Raw genomic sequence first — 19,530 nt, forward strand, 5'->3', positions numbered from 1 at the left:
AATAGAGGCACATGTGGGTGACAAAGGCAGCTTTGCGTTTGCATTTTGTGTTTGTGTCTGTGTGAGCATCGGGATGATTAACACTACACATGTATTTGACACACAACAGCCTGTCAACTATTGAAACCTATGCTATATTGTCGTTGGGCGGAGGGCACTGTAAAAAGCAAACATTCATGTTTTTTAAGCCGGTCTTTCCCCCACAGATTCGCTTACATTTCCCCTGCCATGCGGTCTCTTTCTTGAGAGGAACAAGCAGTCAGGTCAGGTCCCTTGGTCAAATGTGTGGGTGGAAAAGATATTGGGGGGAGGGGTGGCGAGAAAGAAGGGAATCCCCCACCCCCAATCAGTGGAAGGACTTATGGTTGCTCCCAGACTCGGAGAGGTGCCCCAAATGCCTCATAGGCGCCCTGACCTACAAAAAGCAGAAGGGGAACAGCAATTTGTGGTTGTTCATTTGCCATTTATTGTTCTGCACATACACCTCATGAGCACCAGGTGGCGATGTCCTCTCACAGAGCAACACCAAGGACTTCACAACACAAGGATAGTTTTTACATTAGGACATTCACCTTCCCTCTCCCAGAAAACCCCCACGAAAATGCCAGTGACCACGGACAAGGATAGGGGACAGGCCCCTTCCTGTACCACGCGGGGTCTTCTCCCTCCCCTCTCATGCACACGACAGTGCAATACCAGGACAAGTACTTTTGACCAAGTGTAAAACCATAAAGTCCAAGTTCTACAAAAGGGCAGGAGAAAGGGTATGAAACACAAAGGCACGCACAACCACATATACACAATTAACCTCTAAGGGACAGGCGTCTGACAGAGTTTGTCTGCAATCCCATTTGTCATCCCTGGAGACTCAGGAAGGGGAAAACCAGGCAGCTGGTGGTCCGGCCATGACAGGCAAGGCATGGGGTTCCCTGTGCAACCCAGGGAACAGAGCAGGAACAACACTGGTGGGGAAACGTCCCGTGTCCCAGGGATCGGTGCTCAGTACCTCTGCTGGCAGGGTGCTCACTGTGTCTGAGACCGTGCCTTTCTAGGCTGGCACAAAGGGCAAAGGGCTGCCTCCCCCCCTGCCCCCCGCCTTGCTTGGCACAGCGTTAAAAGGAAATTCAAGATCCTTCTGCCCAGAAAGTCCCACCAAAGCGCAGCACAAGGAGGAGGTACCCCCTGCTGAGCATCCTCAGGGAGGAAAAGAACGGAGGGTACAGACACGGTCGGCATCCTAGGGGTAAGGTCTTGAAGGTATTAAGACTTCCCCTCGAAGTGGTATTACCCCTGGCACACCGCCTGCCTGCCTATCCATTCTCTGAGTCCCCTTCCTTCTTTTCTCGGCTGTCCCCTTCCCCACCCATACCTTCTGCCCGAGGCAGGGAAATCAGCCTGTCCCCGCTGCCATGGCCAGTTGTCAAACCTTATTTGCCTTCTTTCCCCACCTCCTGCTCCACAGCTGTGTGTTTCTACCCATTGACCCTCAGTCTGTTTCCTCATCCCTGTGGGTGAGAAGCTCAGCAGACACTTGACCCAGGTGCTGAAGGGCAGAGATGTACTAGGTGTGCAGTGAGGCTCTTCGATGACCTCTGGGACAGGGTGGCCTGGCAAAGGGCACGGTGGGGGGGGGGGGGGCGGATATTAAATGCCTCAGCCATGTCTCTTCCGTTGAGTTCAAGTGTTTCCTCCCGACTGGCAGGAAACTGTGCCCTGTGGTGCAGTGGACTCAGGCCCAATCTCCTGGTCCGCTGGTGAGAGAAGATGGTGGCCGGCTGACCTGAGAGCTGAGTTGTCAGGAAGGATTCCTCTCGTCAGAGCTCCCTCTGCTGGAGCCAGCCATTCAGAGAATAAGGAAAGGCCCAGCACCAGTACCTCCCAAGGAACTGGGCGACACTCAGGTGCATCCACTGGCCACACCAATGTCAAAATGGCTGTAGGCAAACAGCAAGCGGCCACGGAGCCAGCTCTCAGGAAAGCCTGGCTTCAGGTTCTAACTTAAGTACCATTTTTGAAGGTTCTTTTGTTTCCATTTTTCTAGCATCAAAAACCTTCCAAATATTATGAAATATATATGGATATATATACGTCAAACCCCCAAAACATGAGGTATATAAATTCAAATTAGTATCCAGAGGAACTTCCCCCAAACACATAGTTCAAAGAACCCACTTTCAAAGGGGGAATTGGGTTTCCTTTCTTGATCCCCCTTCTCTCCTCCCTGACCCCCAATTCATTCCTTAAGGGAAGTGAAAAGCAAGAAGAATATTGGGGAGGGGACAGACAGAGTCTTGGGACACAACCCAAATGCAGGTTGGACTGGACCATGATGTGGTCCCAACCCTGTTGGGAATGAGCTATAAAGTCTGCCTCCATGCTCTAGGTCAATCTGTAATAGATGAGGGGCCCAGCCCCCTCTGGGCTCTGATTAGCAAGTGTGCATGGAGACAGATCGAAGCCCTCATAGAAACATGACCGGATAGACTGGTTTAGATATGGTCTTGAAAGAGATATAAAAAGGGGTCTGTCCAGTCCTCACCTGACACATATCCCCAAGCACTGTTCCCTGGGGGCATCTAGAAAGATACATGATTGTTACCATTTGGGTCCAAGTTTACTGTGGAAATTGGTTGGCAAAGGGTGAAGAAAGTCAAGGAACCGCAGCCTGGCTGTTTGAGCCCCATCAGAGCTGGAGTTTGACAGTTTGCAAAACAGAATGGGAGAACAGGATGGGACTGTCTACCAACCTGGCCCAGTGGTGCACACTCGCGCACACACACACACACATATGCGCATACATAGATGGCACAGAACCCAGCCTGGGCTCTACTCACAGTGACTTGATGAAACTCATGGAATCTTTGAGCTGGTCTGGGATGAGTTGGGAAGAAGGCTATGGGCTCCTCTCCCTGAGGACAGTTCAGATGCTAAGTGGGATGCAGACTCTGGTCTGATCAGAGAGGGGCTGGAAACATCATGGGATGCCAACCCAGAGAGGAATCCCAGAGTCCGTCCATCCACACAAGAGAACCAGATGCCTCTTTGGACAGGTCGAAGATGTGAGGAGGGAGGGCCCAGAGAGGCCAAGGACTATTCTGAGAGCCGAGTGTGCTCCCAGAAGCCTTTGCTTCCCTGACCCTCTTGGTGAGAAGTGCTTCCTCGCTGAACACCGAGGCATCAACATCTGATGTCACAGCAATTTAGCGGTTCACCCCTTTGCCCCCCAATCTTGCACAGTGAGAGCTCCTCGCCTCCGGAGGAGGAGAGAAAAGCAGAAACTCCGCTCTCAAAGCAGAGTGGAAGCAGCAAGAAGCCAGCTGAGGCATTGAACCTCAGGCTTCACAAGGCCAAGGTATGGAGTGCCCACGCTCTGTCCATACCCTAAGTGTGCTGACCGTGCCCCTACTCAGGGGGGCGGGGGGGGGGGGTTCTTGCCTACCCAGCACCGAAAACTCCATGGGAACAGACCGAGGATGGCCCTCATCCCATGTCCCCTTTGTGGTGGATGAGGTTTATGAATGACATCACCTTATTCATCTCCCTCCCCGCTGTGGCCAGGAGGGATGGGGAATGGGGATAGGACAGAGCGGGAAATGAGGGGATTGGGAGGGCATGGCACCAACTTCCACCTCGATTCTCCCACTTCCTGCCCTGTGGTCCCCGCAGCCCCTCCTGGCTCAAAGACCCTCCAGCTCAGTCCTTCTCCTGGGTAGTGCTGTCCTCGGAAATGCCCTGGGCAGCCAGCTCAGCCAGCACATTATCCAGGTAATTGGCATCTGGGTAGCCGTGACCCGTGAGATTAGAGCCAAACTCTGTCTTGTGGTGGACCTCGTTCCAGATGACGGTGTCTGACTCGCCGGTGGTGCTGGAGGTACCGATGGCAAAGATGAGGCGGCGATCCCAGGCCACAAGCAGCAGCTTCAGCACCTGAGCAAGGGGAGGCAGGAGACCAAAGGCAGACATTCAGTGTTGGTCAGAAACTATGTCTTGATGGTAGGGTCTTCCCAAGGGTCCATGTCTTCTGGCATCATGATGCCCCCAGCGGCACAGTGAATAGAAAGAATTTGGGGGTGGAGTCAGGAAGCCGCAAGGTAAAGTCTTGGATCTGTCACCAACTAACTGTGTGACCTTGGGCATATTCTGTCCCCTCTCTGGGCCTTAATTTCCTTACTTACAAAATGGCAACGCTCTGATCTGCTAAATGGTACGAGGGCTTTCATAGCAGTGCCTGGCACCCACACCTCAACAGATGTTAGCTACCAGCAGCCTGGCTAAAAGACAGGATCTAGGAATTCGAGGCACTCACGATCCAAGAGCCTCTGAAGCGTGTCCGCCATTCCCTCCACCGCCCGAATGCGGCATTAGTGCACCCTCAGCTAGTGGTGTGGCAGAGCTCTCCGGTGACATGGTTGAAGTGGGGTGACCTCTGCCAGGCCATTTCACATTCATTTACTCACCTGGTCCTCATAACCACACATGGAGGCAGATCTGGCAGGGGCTACTATTGTCTCTGTTTCATAGGTGAGGCCCAGAGAGGTGTTCGGGCTTGAAGAGTGTTCTCATTCAGCTAAATTTTTAAAAAATGGCTGTGGAGCAAGACAAGGGCCTAACACCCTACCCAGCATGAAGACGGCCGATAAAAGTGACCTGGATTCAAAAAAGAATGACCGTCGACACGCTGTGGGCTGGAGGTGGGGAACTGTAAGAGTGGTAATACCAACATGAAGTAATGGCACATGGTAGAGATACGATCGACCCTCCCCCGAGGGTTTACTTACTACGTAGCAAGCACTGGGTCATGTACCAGTGACAACAACTCGACAAGACAGGTATTCTCCTTATCTCCTTTCTACACACGAAGAAGCTCAGAAGATAAAGACTTGCCCTGTTCGTCCAGCTAGTACATGGCAGAGGGGGGCCTAGACTTCAGGACTGCCTGAACTTACAGTCCGTGGTCTGAGTTACTACTCTGTTGACTCTCAGATGTGGATCCATACAGAATTCATGGGGGAAGATGCTTCTGAACTGTCGGAGAGGAGGGGGGAGATACAGCTGACCCTGAACAACACGAGTTTGAACTGTGCAGGTGCACTACACGTGGTCTTTTTTTTACAGTATAATATAAAATATAATATATATATAATACATTAAAATATAAGTATTTTCACAGTATGATACTTATGATTTTCCTAATAATATTTTCTTCTGCCTAGCTTACTTTTTTGTAAGAATACAGTATATCATACACACAACATACAAAATACGTGTTAACTGGCTGCCTATGTTATCGGCAAGGCTTCTGGTCAACAGTAGACTGTTAGTGGTTAAGTTTTGGGGAAGTCAAAGTTATATGTGGATATCAGCTTTGGGAGGATAGAGGTCAGCACCTCTAACCCCTCAGTTGTTTAAGGGCCAGCTGTCCATTAATAGAAAAGGACATGTAGACACAGTAAATGAATATGAGCCAAGGCATGTGTAATTATAACAACAGCTGTCACCATGCTGGGCATTTTACAAATGCTACTTTCACTTAATTCTTAACAACATCCTGTCCACACAGATAGAAATTATAACCACTGTTATATGGATCCAGAAACTAAGACCTCAGAATGTTCATCTTTATGCCAGTCCCCACATCTGGTAAATTGCTAAAGTAGGACTCGAACCCAGGCCAGTTTGTCTCCAAAGCCCAGGCTCTTATTACCTCACTGTGCAAGAGCCCAAGGTTAAGGTCCCAGACCAGCAGATGTGAAGGATAAAGGTGAGGAATTAGTGAGAGGGGAAGGTTCAGACCCCCACCATAGTAGGTCTTGAATGCCAAGCTGAGAAGATCGTACTTTGTAAAGAAGGAAAGGAAAGATATCAGAACAATTTTTTGGGTTTTTTTCTACCTTATTTCTTTTCAACAAAAAAGTTTGGTGGTAGAAACTGTACTTTAAGATACTTAACCTGGTGGCAGGTAAAAGATGAAAGTATTTATGGGGCCCCTGGGTGGCTCAGTGGGTTAAGCATCGGACTCTTGATGTCGGCTCAGGTCATGATCTCATGGTTTGTGAGATCAGGCCCCGTGTCGGGCTCTGTGCTGACAGTGTGAAGGCTGCTCGGGATTCTCTCTCTTTCCCTTTCTCTCTGCCCCTCCCCCTGCTCATGCTCCTTCTCTCTCTAAAAATAAATAGATAAACTTAAAAAAAAATGTATTTACTAGGTGGGTATGGCAGGATTAGAAAAGGAGTCACGTGGTTTGGTGGGCAGTTCCCTGGGAAACAAGCCAGTGGGGTGGTGGCTCAGAGAGAGAGTCCAAGGAGACTACTGTGTCCAATATGGGTCCCAGGGATTCTGGGTATGTCATTAACAAGAGGAGGGAGGCCTGGAAGAGAGGGGAGCAGCTCTTGGCAAGAAGATTCAAGTTTTAGCAGTAGGACTTCACAGCGGACATGTTTAGCCAGCGGTTGGGACTGTAGAGCTGGGGCTCAGGCACAGAAATATGGCTTGCTCGGGGCTCAGGATCAGGACTGGTCCTGACTTCTAATCTGAGGACCCTGCACTGGGTACATCTTCACCATGTGGTTGATTTTCTCATTGTTCCACATGATCTGCTTCCTCCTCTGTAACAGAACACCCATGCCCTTTGCCATGGGACCCAAGGGGCTGCCTTGTAGGCAGTTCATGACCCTGTTCCTTGTGTGGTGTTCATGACTTGCTGGGGCCTGTGAAAGGCGAGTAGGAGTGACAAGCTTCCAGCAGCAGCTGTAGTGGGTTCACACTATTCCACTCGGATTCTCTCTTGCTCCTCTGCTCCCTTCCAGGAGAAGGGCAGAGACCATAGAAAGGCTGCTCCTTCAGCCTGGATTCCAGGACACGGAGCCCCACGGAGCAGACAGAGTGGACTCATAGCAGCCAAACAAGCCACAGCCACTGGCATGCACAGTGCATGAGAGTCAGCCTTTGTTGATGTCAGCCTCTGAGACCAAGCTTGTTACCCAGCAGGACCTAGAGAAAGCTAGCTAAAACCCACTTCCGGTCCAGCACTGCACCCCACAAGAAGGGGCGCGACACCCCCTTAGATCAATGGTTCTTTTCCTTTTTGAGATCAGGGAAGGTTTGGAAATCCAATTGTTTTCTGGCCTTAGCCACAGAAAAATGAACATAAAGATTTTATTCTAATTTTACAATTCATAGAACCACTGAAGCTTGAATCATGAATCACTGGGGATCCAGAAACCCAATCATTTTTCCCTCTGTCTTTTGGGAAATTCATAGAATACAGAAGTACATTAAAAGAAAAGAAAAAAGGTAATCTGCCACAAATTAGGATCCCTGCCCTGGAGCAGTGCCTCTGAAGCTTTAATGTACTGTCAGATCACCTGGGATCTTGTTAAAATGAAGGAGTTTCTAAGGTTCTGCATTTTTTAAAAAAGTGTATTTACCCATTTTAAGAGAGACAGAGAGAGTGCAAGTGGGGGAGGGGTAGAGAGAGAGAGACAGACAGACAGAGAATCCCAAGAAGGCTCCATTCTGTCAGCGCAGAGCCCAATGCGGGGGTTGAACCCACGAAGTCATGAAATCATGACCTGAGCCAAAGCCGGATGCTTAACCAACTGAGCCACCCAGGTGCCCCAAGGTTTGGGCTTCAGTGGTTCTATGAATTGTAAAATTAGAATAAAATCTTTATGTTCATTTTTCTGTGGCTAAGGCCAGAAAATGATTGGATTTTCAAAACCTTCCCTGATCTCAACACCAAGCTTCTAGGTGTTGTCACTGGTGCTGGTCCCAGGACCATCTGCTAAGCAGCAAAGCCCCCTGGGAAAGCATCCTAAAATAGATGAATTATTGCCAGTGCTATCCAGGAGAGGAAAAAGCCCTGCCCCAACTATCCTGCAAAAGAAAACATTCTAATCGTCCCCACCTTAACCTACAGTTGACTCAAATATGACCTTGTTACCATGTGCGTCTATGGTAAAAAGAGACTCAGCTCTTTAGCCTGTGCACAGCAGGAAGCAAAACTTGGGGCCCTGACACAGAAGCAAATCCTACCCCCCAGCCCCCCAAACCCCCGTTCTTACTTTTCTCCCTTTCTCGCTGTCTGGAAGGTAACAGTGTCTTGGGAAGCCACGGGCACTGAAACTCTTCCCAGGATTTGGGTGTTCCGGCCCCTGAAAGCAGAAAGGAAGTCAGCGAAGGGCATTTTTCAAGATGTTTTTAATGAAGGGGTGCAGACCATGCGTGACTAATTCAAGTAATGATGACAATAATAACGGTCACAGCGTCTGGACAGAGAACAAATCCCAAAGCAGTGATAGCAGTGGTTTCCCACCTGTTTTGGAGTCGTTAGACCTGCGTTTGGACCCAGAGCGGCCACCTCCCGATGTGTCAGCTGGAGCCCTCTCTTGGGGTGTGGGTTCCCCCAGCCATCGAATAGGGAGAGTGTGAAGGCTAAAGTGAGCTTGGCACCGCAGTGCATAGTAAGAGCTCAGTAAACGTTCATCATCATCATCATCACCCGGGGGCTCTGGCCACGGGCTCTTTTGTTTTACCAAAGAGGAAAACTTCAGCCTAGAGAGGTCACAGGGCTTCTCCAACATCAATGGCTTTGCCAAAATTTAAGCCCAGGCTTCCTGAGGCACATGATGAACTTTTTCCCTCTAAAGTACTCAATATAACAAAAGTGCCTCTGAGCCAGGAGCCTTGGAGTCATCTTTATCCATTCATCCACTGATGTGCGTGTAGGGTCTTGGCTATTGTGAATAATGCTGCAGTGAACTCGGAGGTGCACTGATACCCCAATTCAGCAAACAAGCAGGGACAGAAACTGACGCAGAATTTAGCCAGAAGCCAGGCTTCCTCATCAGGATCGACAGGCCCCCTTGAGAAGCTCAGGAAAAGTGAGGGATTTTTCTCCCAGAACCAATGCATCCATCCGCCCCCCTCCCAACCCCTTCCCACCCCAAAGAGAAATGTTTGTCTATAACTTCTGAGCATCCCTAACCCCCTGAGGGTCTGTGGAGCCATTTAAAAAATCCCTTCTAGATGAAGCCAATCTAATATTGATAATTCCATGCAGCTCCTAGCACCAGCTCTCACACAAATGGTAACTGTCGTGGCTGAAAAAAATGAGTCCAGGAGTGAATGAATGCATGAATGAATGAAGAAACTATAAGAAAACACAGACTTTTCATTTTTTTCTTATAGTGGATGGTGGTTCCAAACTGATTTTTTAGAAGTTTATTTATTTATTTTGAGAGAGAGAGAGGGAGAGCAGGGGAGGGTCAGAGAGAGAGAAAATCCCAAGCAGACCCTGCGTGTCAGTGCAGAGCCTGATGCAGCGCTCAAACTCTGGAACTGCGAGATCATGACCTGAGCTGAAACGGAGTCAGACACTTAACTAACTGAACTTACCCAGGCACCCATCCCCCCCAAATTGAGTTTTAAATCCTGTGATTTAAAAAGATTTTTAGGGGCGCCTGGGTGGCGCAGTCGGTTAAGCGTCCGACTTCAGCCAGGTCACGATCTCACGGTCCGTGAGTTGGAGCCCCGCGTCGGGCTCTGGGCTGATGGCTCGGAGCCTGGAGCCTGTTTCCGATTCTGTGTCTCCCTCTCTCTCTGCCCCTCCCCCGTTCATGCTCTGTCTCTCTCTGTCCCAAAAATAAATAAAAAACGTTGAAAAAAAAAAAAAAAAAAAGATTTTTAGTAGCCTGGCTCAAGATCATCTATCCTTTCCAAATTGAACATCTTAAGCGCGATACAGGAGAAGGGAAATATACCCCTGGGCTGAGAGAGGTAACAACATCTTCTTGGAGACGCAGGACGTGACAGTTCTGAATTTCATAGTCCCATGAAATCACAGCACATTTACAACACGCTCACGGCCACAGCTGTTTGTAAGCCAGACTGCCCAACTCCAGAGACCATTCCCAGCACGGCTCTGCCCGCACCTCACCCTCCTGGGACTTGCCCGTCTGCAACACAGACACCCGCCTGGCGCTGACCCCAGGAGGCTGTGTGCTCTCTGCACGTCGCCAAGTGGAGCAGTCACAACTCTGCCTCCTCTAGATTGGAGACTCATTCTCTGAAGTGAAGGCAGAACTCCAAGTTCTCGACTCCTCTTGGAAACCCCAAGCCCTTGTGGTCTCTGGAGTCTCCAGGGACAGGGACAGACACAGCACTGAGGGGTCCTGCTACTGACTCGCAGGGGGTGGTCTATAGAGTGGCTGCACTGACCCCAGAGAAATGCATTTCCCTTGGCACAAGCTTGAGTTTTCCTGGACGATCCGTGATCCATGGCGTCTACACAGGCAGCAAGCGGCACCTCAACACCACCCCTCCCACCACCTCGACCTCTGTGCTGGCACTCCATTCTTTAGTCCCAGAGGCTGGGAAAAGAATCTCCTGCAAAATGTTGCCCCGCCCTGATCTTTGCCCTCCTTCTCACCAGGGATCAGCCACCGGCTGTCTCTCCCGACTCCCCGACTCCCATATTGTCAGTCTTGTCCCTACCATCCCAACTGGCTGCCTCCAGTCATTCCAGAAGGTCGCAGCTGCCCCCACCTCCAGCCACATCTCCCTCTCCCTCATCCTCCGCACCTTCCTTGTTCAGGCCCCATGACCAGAATGGTCTCCTAACTGGTCTAATCAGGTCACCCCTCACTTCTCCGCCAGGCTGACCTTCCCAAAGTGCAGTCCCAACTACACAACTTCCCAAAATGTTGGTCGCGTCCAGCAGTGAGCTGGACAAACAAAGCCTGACAAATAAAGCTGCAACCCTCACCATGCTGGCGTCCTTCCATGGCCTGCCCACAGTCCTCCTTCACTCTCTGCTCCTTCACGCACCCTCCTCCCATCCCCCACCGTCGCAAGTCCCCAAATTAAACTCTTCTTTGTGGCCCACCAACACCCCTACTTCCTCTCCGCCACAACTCTGCTGTGTCCTCCCACTAAAAACCTTCTCCTCCATTTCTTTATGGCTCTCAAGGTTCAACTACTGGTGCCCTGCACCAGAAAGTCTCCTCAGACCCTCCCAGACAGACAGACATAAGCCCTCTTCTTCTTTACCCGGACAAGTAGCTTGCTCACATAATGCCAGTCACCGGGCACTGAGCCCCTGACCACCGTGCCCAATACCACAGCATGCACATACAAATGTTCACTCCCATTCTTACAAAGCCCCCTGCACAGGAGGCTCTCAGCTATACGGATGAAAAAACCAAGGGGCACCTGGGTGGCTCAGCTGGTTAAGCATCCAGCTTTGGCTCAGGTCACGATCTCATGGTTTGTGAGTTCAAGCCACACATTGGGCTCTGTGCTGACAGCTTGGAGCCTGGAGCCTGCTTCAGATTCTATGTAGCCCCTCTCTGTCTGCCCCTCCCCCGCTCAGGCTCTGTCTTTCTCTGTCTCTCAAAAATAAACGTTAAAAAAAATTAAAAAAAGAAAAAAGAAACCGAGCTCAGAGAGGTCTGGTGGTTGTCCAAAGTCCCAGCCAATACAGAGTCAGCCAGGATTCAGAACCCAAGTGTCTTCAGACTTTGAAGACCTCTTGTGTTGCCCCCCCACCCCCCACAGCGTTTATCTATGGTGCACATTATGTTGTGTTCTATAGTTTGGTGATGTAGACTTATTTTCTCTGACTGGCTGGTAAGTCCCTCCAGGAATAACCATATTTTTCTTTAAATTCTTTTACAGACTATCTCACCTGCTCCGGTTTATTTCTGCCACATCTCTTATCGCTAGTTGGCAATACCTCGCTTATGTATCCGGGCATTGACTTCCTCATCCCGCTAGAATGGGGGCCTCCAAGGAGAAAAGACTGTGTCTACTTTGCTCACCTTTGTTTCTCCAGCACCTAGAACATGCCTGGTCCATAATCCATCCTCCAACGTTTGTTAAATAAGAGACAAAATGGAAGAAGGCAAGGAGGAGGGAGGAAGGAAGGGTGAACTGATAAATAGTTGCCAAATAAATGAATCGTAGATCAGTTAAGAAATCTTCAGTGTGTGAAGGAAGGGGCACATTTGTATTTACTGTTAGGAATAGGGTTCAATTTGTTCCTTAGGGTTGTCTTTCAAAGAATCAAAAGAGGAAATAAATGCCTACAAAAATCAAAGCCAAGGGACATCTATTGAATTATAAATGCAAATATCATTTGACAAAGAAATTCTACTTTTGGAAAATTATTCAACAGATATACTCACATGCATACAAGGTTATCTGTTACAGTATTATTTGTTGTAGGAAAAAGATTGGAAGCAATCCATATGCCCATCAAGTGGAGACTATTGAATATAAATTAGGGTGCATGTATACTATGGATTCTCACCCAGAGCCAAGAAGGAACGAAGAATCTCCCTCTATACCAACATGGGAAGATCTACAAACTATATTGTTAATTGAAAAAACCATGGTGCAGAACAATATGTCTAAAATGTCCCCCTCTGTGTACCAATGGGAGAGGTGGAAACAGTCTTTGCTGCACATGCACGGAGAATCCTGGGGGACACGTAAGAAGGTAAGAACAATGGTGGAACGCGGGGGCAGGAGGTGAAACCGGGTGGACGGAGGAAAGGAAACTTTTCACAGTATAAAATTATCTTATTTCTCTCCGGCTGCTGTAATGAGACACCACAGACTGGGTGGCTTAAACAACAGAGATCTATTTCTCACAGTTCCGGAGGCTGGGAAGTCCAAGGTGCCAGCAGATCCAGTGTCGGGTGGGCACCCACTTCCTGGTTCATAGACTGCTGTCTTCTCCCTGTGTCCTCGATTCGGGAAGGGATGCGGGGGCTCTCCGGGGGCTCTTTTACAAGGGCACCCATCCTGTTCACGAGGGCCCCACCACGTAACCTGTTCAGTTTCACGGAGTCCCAGCTGGAGAGGAACTTGTACATGGGGTCTCTCCCACCTCTGATTTAGATGGTATGTAGGTGAGTCCTCGGATTTAGACTTTAAAGTTGATGCTGGAATGAGTTAAGACTTTGGGGACTATTGGAACAGAATGTATTTTGCAAGCAAGAAGTACAAGAAGTAATGGACTGCTGTAAACTGAGAGTCTGTAACCCTCGGAAATTAACAAGTTGAAATCTAACCCCCAAGATGATGGTATTTGGAGGTTGGGTCTTGGGTGGGTGATAAGGTCATGAAGGTGAGCCCTCATGAATGGGATTAGTGCCCTCATAAGAGAGACCCTAGAGAGCTCCCTCACCCCTTCTGCCATGAGGACACAGCATAAAGATGCCCATGACCTAGGAAGCAGGGGCTTACCAGATAGTGAATCTGCCAGCACCTTGAGCTTGGACTTCCCAGCCTCCAGAACTGTGAGAAATAACTTTCTGTTGTTTAAAAGCTACCCAGTCTGTGATATTTTCTTGCAGCAGCCTGAACAGATTAAGACAAACATATTACCGGGGCACCTGTACAGCTTAGTTAAGTGTCCAACTTCGGCTCAGGTCATGATCTCACAGTTCGTGGGTTCGAGCCCCGCATCGGGCTCTGTGCTGACAGCTCGGAGCCTGGAGCCTGCTTTGGATTCTGTGTCTCCCTCTCTCTCTGCCCCTCCCCCCTCGTGCTCTGTCTCTGTCTCTCAAAAATAAATAAACATTAAAGAAAAAAGACAAACCTATTGCCTGCAAACACTGAAACTTAAAAAATAAGTAAATAGGGGCGCCTGGGTGGCGCAGTTGGTTAAGCGTCCGACTTCACCCAGGTCACGATCTCGCGGTCCGTGAGTTCCAGCCCCGCGTCAGGCTCTGGGCTGATGGCTCGGAGCCTGGAGCCTGTTTCCGATTCTGTGTCTCCCTCTCTCTCTGACCCTCCCCCGTTCATGCTCTGTCTCTCTCTGTCCCAAAAATAAATAAAAAAAAATAAAAATAAAAATAAAAATAAAAAAAAAAAAAAGTAAATAAAAGCCCGTGGCTGACTCGGGAGCACCTGAATGCCAGGAGGGATGCTGTAGATGATCCGGATGGTTTTGCAGTCGGGGTGGCCGGGCAGGGAGTGAGGGATGAGGTGGTACTCCATCTTCCCCGGAGGCTGGGTGCCTGTCTTCACCCCATAAATGGTCTTACAGGTTGGACACTGCAAACTTCCGTCCTGAGGGCACAAGGCAGGAACAGCCAGGTTGGGAAACAGTCTTGGCAACACACCCCTAACCCCACCTAACCCTGGAAGGGGACAAAGATAAAAGGCCAGGGGGACAAAATGCACCCAAATAAGTAAATTCCACAAATTAGCTCCATGCTAAGGGCCATGTAAGAGAGACCCCCCATCCTTGAAAGGCAGAGCAGCCCATGCGGGCAGGGAACATACACAGGGAGTCATTATTAACCGTGAAGTACCAAACGAGTCGGACACACAACAAAGCACTAGGGAGCAGCCTCTTCCCAACTGCTGAGCATCACAATCCTGACGAAGCTTGCTGGAAACAAAGATGCTTGGACCCCACCCCAGGCCACCAAACTGGATGGGGGGGGGGGGGGCGGGGGGATGCGCTACAGAAAGTAGCAGTGAAGAGTGAGAACTTTGGATTGGATTCTCAGCTCTGCCATCTACCTGCTGAGAGACCTGGAGCAAATTACTTAACCTCTCTGGGTCTCGGCTTTGTAACAGAACAAGGAAAACAATAGTATCTATCTCACTGGGTTGTTGGAAGGATTGAATTAGAGAACCCACAGGAAGTGCTGACCACTAAGTCGTGTCTCTAACTGTTATTAGTACTTTTATGACCCCTAAGGCTCGTACAGGTTTAGAAACCACTGCTCTGAAAAGAGAAAGTGGGTGTCGTGTGCCCGAGTAGATGAAGCTGACTTTAAGAAAATGGTCCTTAAAGAAGAGCTGTGGACTGGTTTTGGAGGATTGAGGGCAAGGTCTGCACAAGCAACGAGGGAGGGAATGAGTTGTTAGTGAAGGCGTTTTAAATCTTACAAAAGACTTTACATCTTGTTTCACATAGGCCTCGCCTGATATCAGCTTTAAAGGAATATTAGCCTTATTATTAGCCTTAAAAATGATTCCCGGGGCGCCTGGGTGGCTCAGTTGGCTGAGCGTCCAACTTCAGCTCAGGTCATGATCTCATGGTTTGTGAGTTCGAGCCCCGCGTCGAGCTCTGTGCTGGCAGCTCAGAGCCTGGAGCTTGCTTTGGATTCTGTCTCCTTCTCTCTCTGCCCCTCCCCACTTGTGCTCTGTCTCTCTGTCTCTCAAAAATAAATAAATACAAAAAAAAGTTTTTTTTAAAAATGGTTCCCATTTTGGGGCACCTGAGCAGTTGAGGTCATGATCTCCTGGTTTGTGAGTTCAAGTCCCACCTCTGTCTCCCTCCCTCTCTGCCCCTCCCTCCCCCTCAAATAAATAAATATTTTAAAAAAACTATTCCCTTTTACAGAGAAGAAAACTGAGGCACAGCACCATTAAAGGACTTGACACTAGTTAGGGCTTGGTCTTCAGCAGTCTGTACAAAGCCCACGGCTCGGTGGCTGTGTTGGGGCGCAGGGCAAGACTCTGGATGCAGACATATAAGGGGCCTTGGCTTCACACTGGGGCCCAGCGAGGCGTGGCCTGCACGGCTGGGAGGAGACCTTGTTCCCAGGCTTTCCAGAAGAAAGTGGGTGAGAAGGAAGGCGTGGGCAGGGAGCCATGTGTGCAGAAAAGGCTCACAGCCAGGAGAGAAGCTCTCCAGGACATCCGCACCATTTCAGGAGGACAGCGATCCTCTGTGGAGCTATTTGGGGACCTTCAGCTCAAGCTCTATTAATGTTAAAGGAGTAACTTGCATTCAGGGCAATGGAGAAGGTTACTCCATGTGGTCAACGGGACAGGAACCCAAGGCTTGGAACCCAAGGCTTGGGGCCAAGCCTTGGCCCTTCCACCTTCTGCTCTGGCCTTAACTTGCTTCATGGCCTTGGGAGAACCACTGGGTTTCTCTCTGGGTCCTTTCGTTTCCTCTTCTGTGTGAAGAAAATTTTAAACGGCATGCTTCAAAGTATTAGTGCAAAGAGGAGCTAGATTGTTCTTGAAAACAGTCCTCAAAAAGAGAATGAACATGCTAAAAAATCCCTTTAAATCCAAAATAACCTCTTAAAATACAAAACCCCAATGAAACCTTTTAACCTAGGGTCAGGAAAGTGAAAACCAGTTCAGACCGCATCATCCATCAGTGACTGAGCATGGGCTCTCTGAGACAAAGGTCCCAAGGTCAGCCCAAGGTCAGCACTCTGGGAACTTCAATCACAGGGCTATATAAAGATGAAGGGAAAAAAAATTATACCTATAATGCCAAGGAGATATCCATTTGACTAATAATGGTAATAATGCCCTGGAAAGTAGGTATTATTTTATCTCCATTTTCCAGGTGGAAAATGAAATCTCAGAGAGATTGAAAATCTTGCCCACAATCACTCAGTTACTAAAGCCAGGGTTCAAGCTTGGGTCTGCTGACTCTCTCCTCTCCTCTTTCCCACAGCAGAAGTACAGAGCAGACCCCGAAAGGCAGACTTTTGGGGGGGAGGGGATGAGTAAGAAGCTGGGGACATCAGGGAAACCTCAAATTCTGCTGCGATCCAAGTGGGGTCTGGAGAAGCAGGTAGGATTTGAATTCATGGGGAGAGGGGAGTGACGGTTATTCCAGGCACAGCAAAGGACGTGAGGGATGTCAGTGGCTTAGTAAAAGCTCGGATAGTGTAAAGAGAGAGTTAGCATCTAAGGAGACTCGCAGATTCCTGGAATCCAGCTTCATGGAGGAACACTGCTCTGCCGTCAGTATGGACCAGGTGAGCATCACAGACAGCCTTCCCCTCCTCCAACAGTGAGCTTCGAAGGGACTAGAAACCTGCCCACACTGGGTGTAATGAACGCTCACTATGGGCACACTGTCAACCCCCCTTCCCCCCAAGAACTCTCATGGACTGAAGTCTATACCTCTCAGACCATCACACCCACTGTAGAGATGGGGGAGGGGAGCAGTTGGGTAAGACAGGTTTTGCGAACGTTATAATTGTGTAAGACGCTGACCCTGCTGAGAACAGCCAAGATCCTCACTCCTGCTGCCCCCAGGGTGCCTCTCAGACACCCCAAATCACCCCAACAGGGCCTTCACGCTTTTGCTCCTCCAGGGCCCATGGTGGGCGGGGGCCAGCCCCGCAGGCTGGCACTAACCTTGTTGCCATTGTTGTACATGGCGACCAGACAATAGATGTGGTAGATGTGGCCGCATCTGGACAGCTTTCCCACCAGGTCAGGCTTGACTGTTGGCTGCAGGCCCTTGTAGCCCGAGGGGGCCGTGAGGCGCTCCATACAGATGGTGCAGTCCTGGGGGCGGGAGGGGACAGAGCAGAGAGGCCTTCAGCGCTGGCCCAGCCTGGGAGGCCAGAGCATCTCCGCAGTGATTCTCGCATGATCAGACGTCCGGTGAGGTGTCCCTGTTCCTCTTCTAGAAAACCCACAAACCAGGATATATACAGACATGCCTTTGGGAATCGAAATCTAGGTTTATCTCACTTTACACAGCAGAAAAGTTCCTGGAATAATTGTTGCTGGTGGCACAGGCCACCTGGGGCTCACCACCAAAACTGTCCTCTCCTTTAGGGCGATGATGAGACACTGTCCTTCCTTGGTGTTCTCCAATGGCTTGCGGAGGAAACAGACACTTGCTGACAGACCCTTTATTTAAGCTGAACGTTTGCAAAGCAATTGTATCTCAAGTGTACCAGAGGGGCTGCTGTTTAAATAAGTCAACAAGAGGCACGCCTGGGTGGCTCGGTCAGCTCAGCGTCTGACTTTGGCTCAGGTCATGATCTCACCGTTTGTGAGTCGGAGCCCTGAATGGGGCTCCGTGCTGACAGCCTGGAGCCTGCTTTGGATCCTGTGTCTTCCTCTCTCTGCCACCCCTCCCTCACTGCATATGCTCCCTCCCTCTCCCCACCCTCAAAAATAAAATAAATACTGGGGTGCCTGGGTGGCTCAGTCGGTTAAGCATCCAACTTCAGCTCAGGTCACGATCTCGCAGTGCATGAGTTCGAGCCCCACGTTAAGGTCTATGCTGACAGTTCAGAGCCTGCAGCCTGCTTGGGATTCTGTGTCTCCCTCTCTCTCTCTGTCTCTCCCCCACTCAACCCTCTGTCTCTCTCTCTCGAAAATAAATGAACATGAAAAAACTTTTTCAATAAGAAAATAAACATTAAGAATAAATAAATCAATAAGCCTATAAGAGGATTTCTCAACCTTGGCACTATTGACATTTGGGGTTGGTAATTCTTCGCTGAGGGGGCTGTCCTGGGCACGGTGGCTATTTAGCACCCTTGGCCTCTGCCCATTAGCAGTTCCCTCCCCCACGCCCCTCCCCACTCCCCCATGCAGAACTCCCTCTGGCTGAGAACCACTGGTCTACATCAAGCCCATTTAAAAGTCAGTTCCCATGGGGCGCCTGGCTGACTCAGTTGGTTAAGTATCCGGCTCTTGATCTCAGGGTCATCAGTTCAAGCCTCCTTAAAAAAATAATAAGTAGAAGAAGAAGAAGAAGAAATAAACGTCAGTTCCCAGCGCTTGTCATGCTGTTTTTGTTACATTCAGACTTTGTTACATTCACGGGAAGGTGGTTTAGAATGCAGCCTCGGTCTGCGGCTCCAGACCGCCAACCTTGGAGCCCTGTGGCAGCTCTGAGCGGCTCTGTAGCAGCCAGGACGCAGAAATCCGCTCCTGCTGCAACCTGTGGAAAACCCCAGCGGAGGAGAAGCTGTGGGTGAACCCTGCCCTGCCTCCCCCCTGCGCTCACCTCATCTGGCGGGTGCCGGACTTTCTGCAGATACTTCTTGAGCACTTCCTCTGGGGTTTTACCTGTGGGGGGACAGGGTGGTCAGTGGGCCACCAAGACAGAGGTAAGGGATCAAACGGCCTCATCAGGCTGGGCACGCGGAGGGGGGAGCCAGCAGCCAGGCTCAAAGCAGGCAGGGGGAGGAATTCATTCTGCAACCACATTTAAGAATCTGAAAGGGAATCGACAGGAGGAGGAAGGAGCTAGGTGTCTGGGAAGGTGGGAGGTGTGCCTGCCTGTCTTTCCCTCCCGCAGTCTTTTTCCTGACAGCCACCCGCCCACCCCGCCCCGGGCCGGCCTGTTTTCACCAAACCCACTTTTTAACTGAGATGGGTGGTGTGGGGCTCTCTTCCGTGTAATCAAAGAGCCTGGGCATGCCCACACGATGAGGCGAGGTAGCAGAAGACAGCACTGTGTAAACTGTTACGCGTTAAAAAAAAAAAAAAAGGAGGTAGGCTTATCACATGCTTTTTACAGTGTGCCGAGTACTGTCTCGGTCTGTAATGTGGTGTCAAAGTGATTTTATTTTCATGGGAAAGCAGGAAGCTATGCCCACAGCTTCCTTGGCCGCTGACGGTGCGGGAGACCAGCAGCAGGGAAGCATCCTGACAGGCTGCAGCGATTCTGGAATTTCTCTGGGGGCTGGACCTCTAGGAGGCAGCCCAGCCTGAAGGCAGGAGACAGGATGATACAACCTTAAAAAGGACCAGTGCCTCCCTGGGGACCCCTCTTAGCTTCTC

At 49.9% G+C, this 19,530-nt stretch overlaps 1 protein-coding gene across 1 annotated transcript in view; it reads right to left on the bottom strand.

The window, feature by feature from the left end:
- Nucleotides 1-442: 442 nt before the first annotated feature.
- DTX4 (deltex E3 ubiquitin ligase 4) overlaps nucleotides 443-19,530 on the bottom strand; it is a 36,712-nt gene continuing 17,624 nt past the window's right edge. Inside the window, exons 5-9 of the mRNA XM_078433507.2 lie at nucleotides 18,752-18,813; nucleotides 17,137-17,289; nucleotides 13,918-14,079; nucleotides 8,064-8,153; nucleotides 443-3,927 (exon numbers count right to left, since the gene is read on the bottom strand). Coding sequence (XP_078289633.1) covers nucleotides 3,694-3,927; nucleotides 8,064-8,153; nucleotides 13,918-14,079; nucleotides 17,137-17,289; nucleotides 18,752-18,813 — 701 coding nt within the window. The 3' untranslated portion in view covers nucleotides 443-3,693. The remainder of the gene's footprint in view (nucleotides 3,928-8,063; nucleotides 8,154-13,917; nucleotides 14,080-17,136; nucleotides 17,290-18,751; nucleotides 18,814-19,530) is intronic.

The sequence above is a fragment of the Panthera onca genome, chromosome D1, assembly GCF_046562875.1.
Source record: "Panthera onca isolate mPanOnc1 chromosome D1, mPanOnc1 haplotype 2, whole genome shotgun sequence".
NCBI classification, from domain to species: Eukaryota; Metazoa; Chordata; class Mammalia; order Carnivora; family Felidae; genus Panthera; species Panthera onca.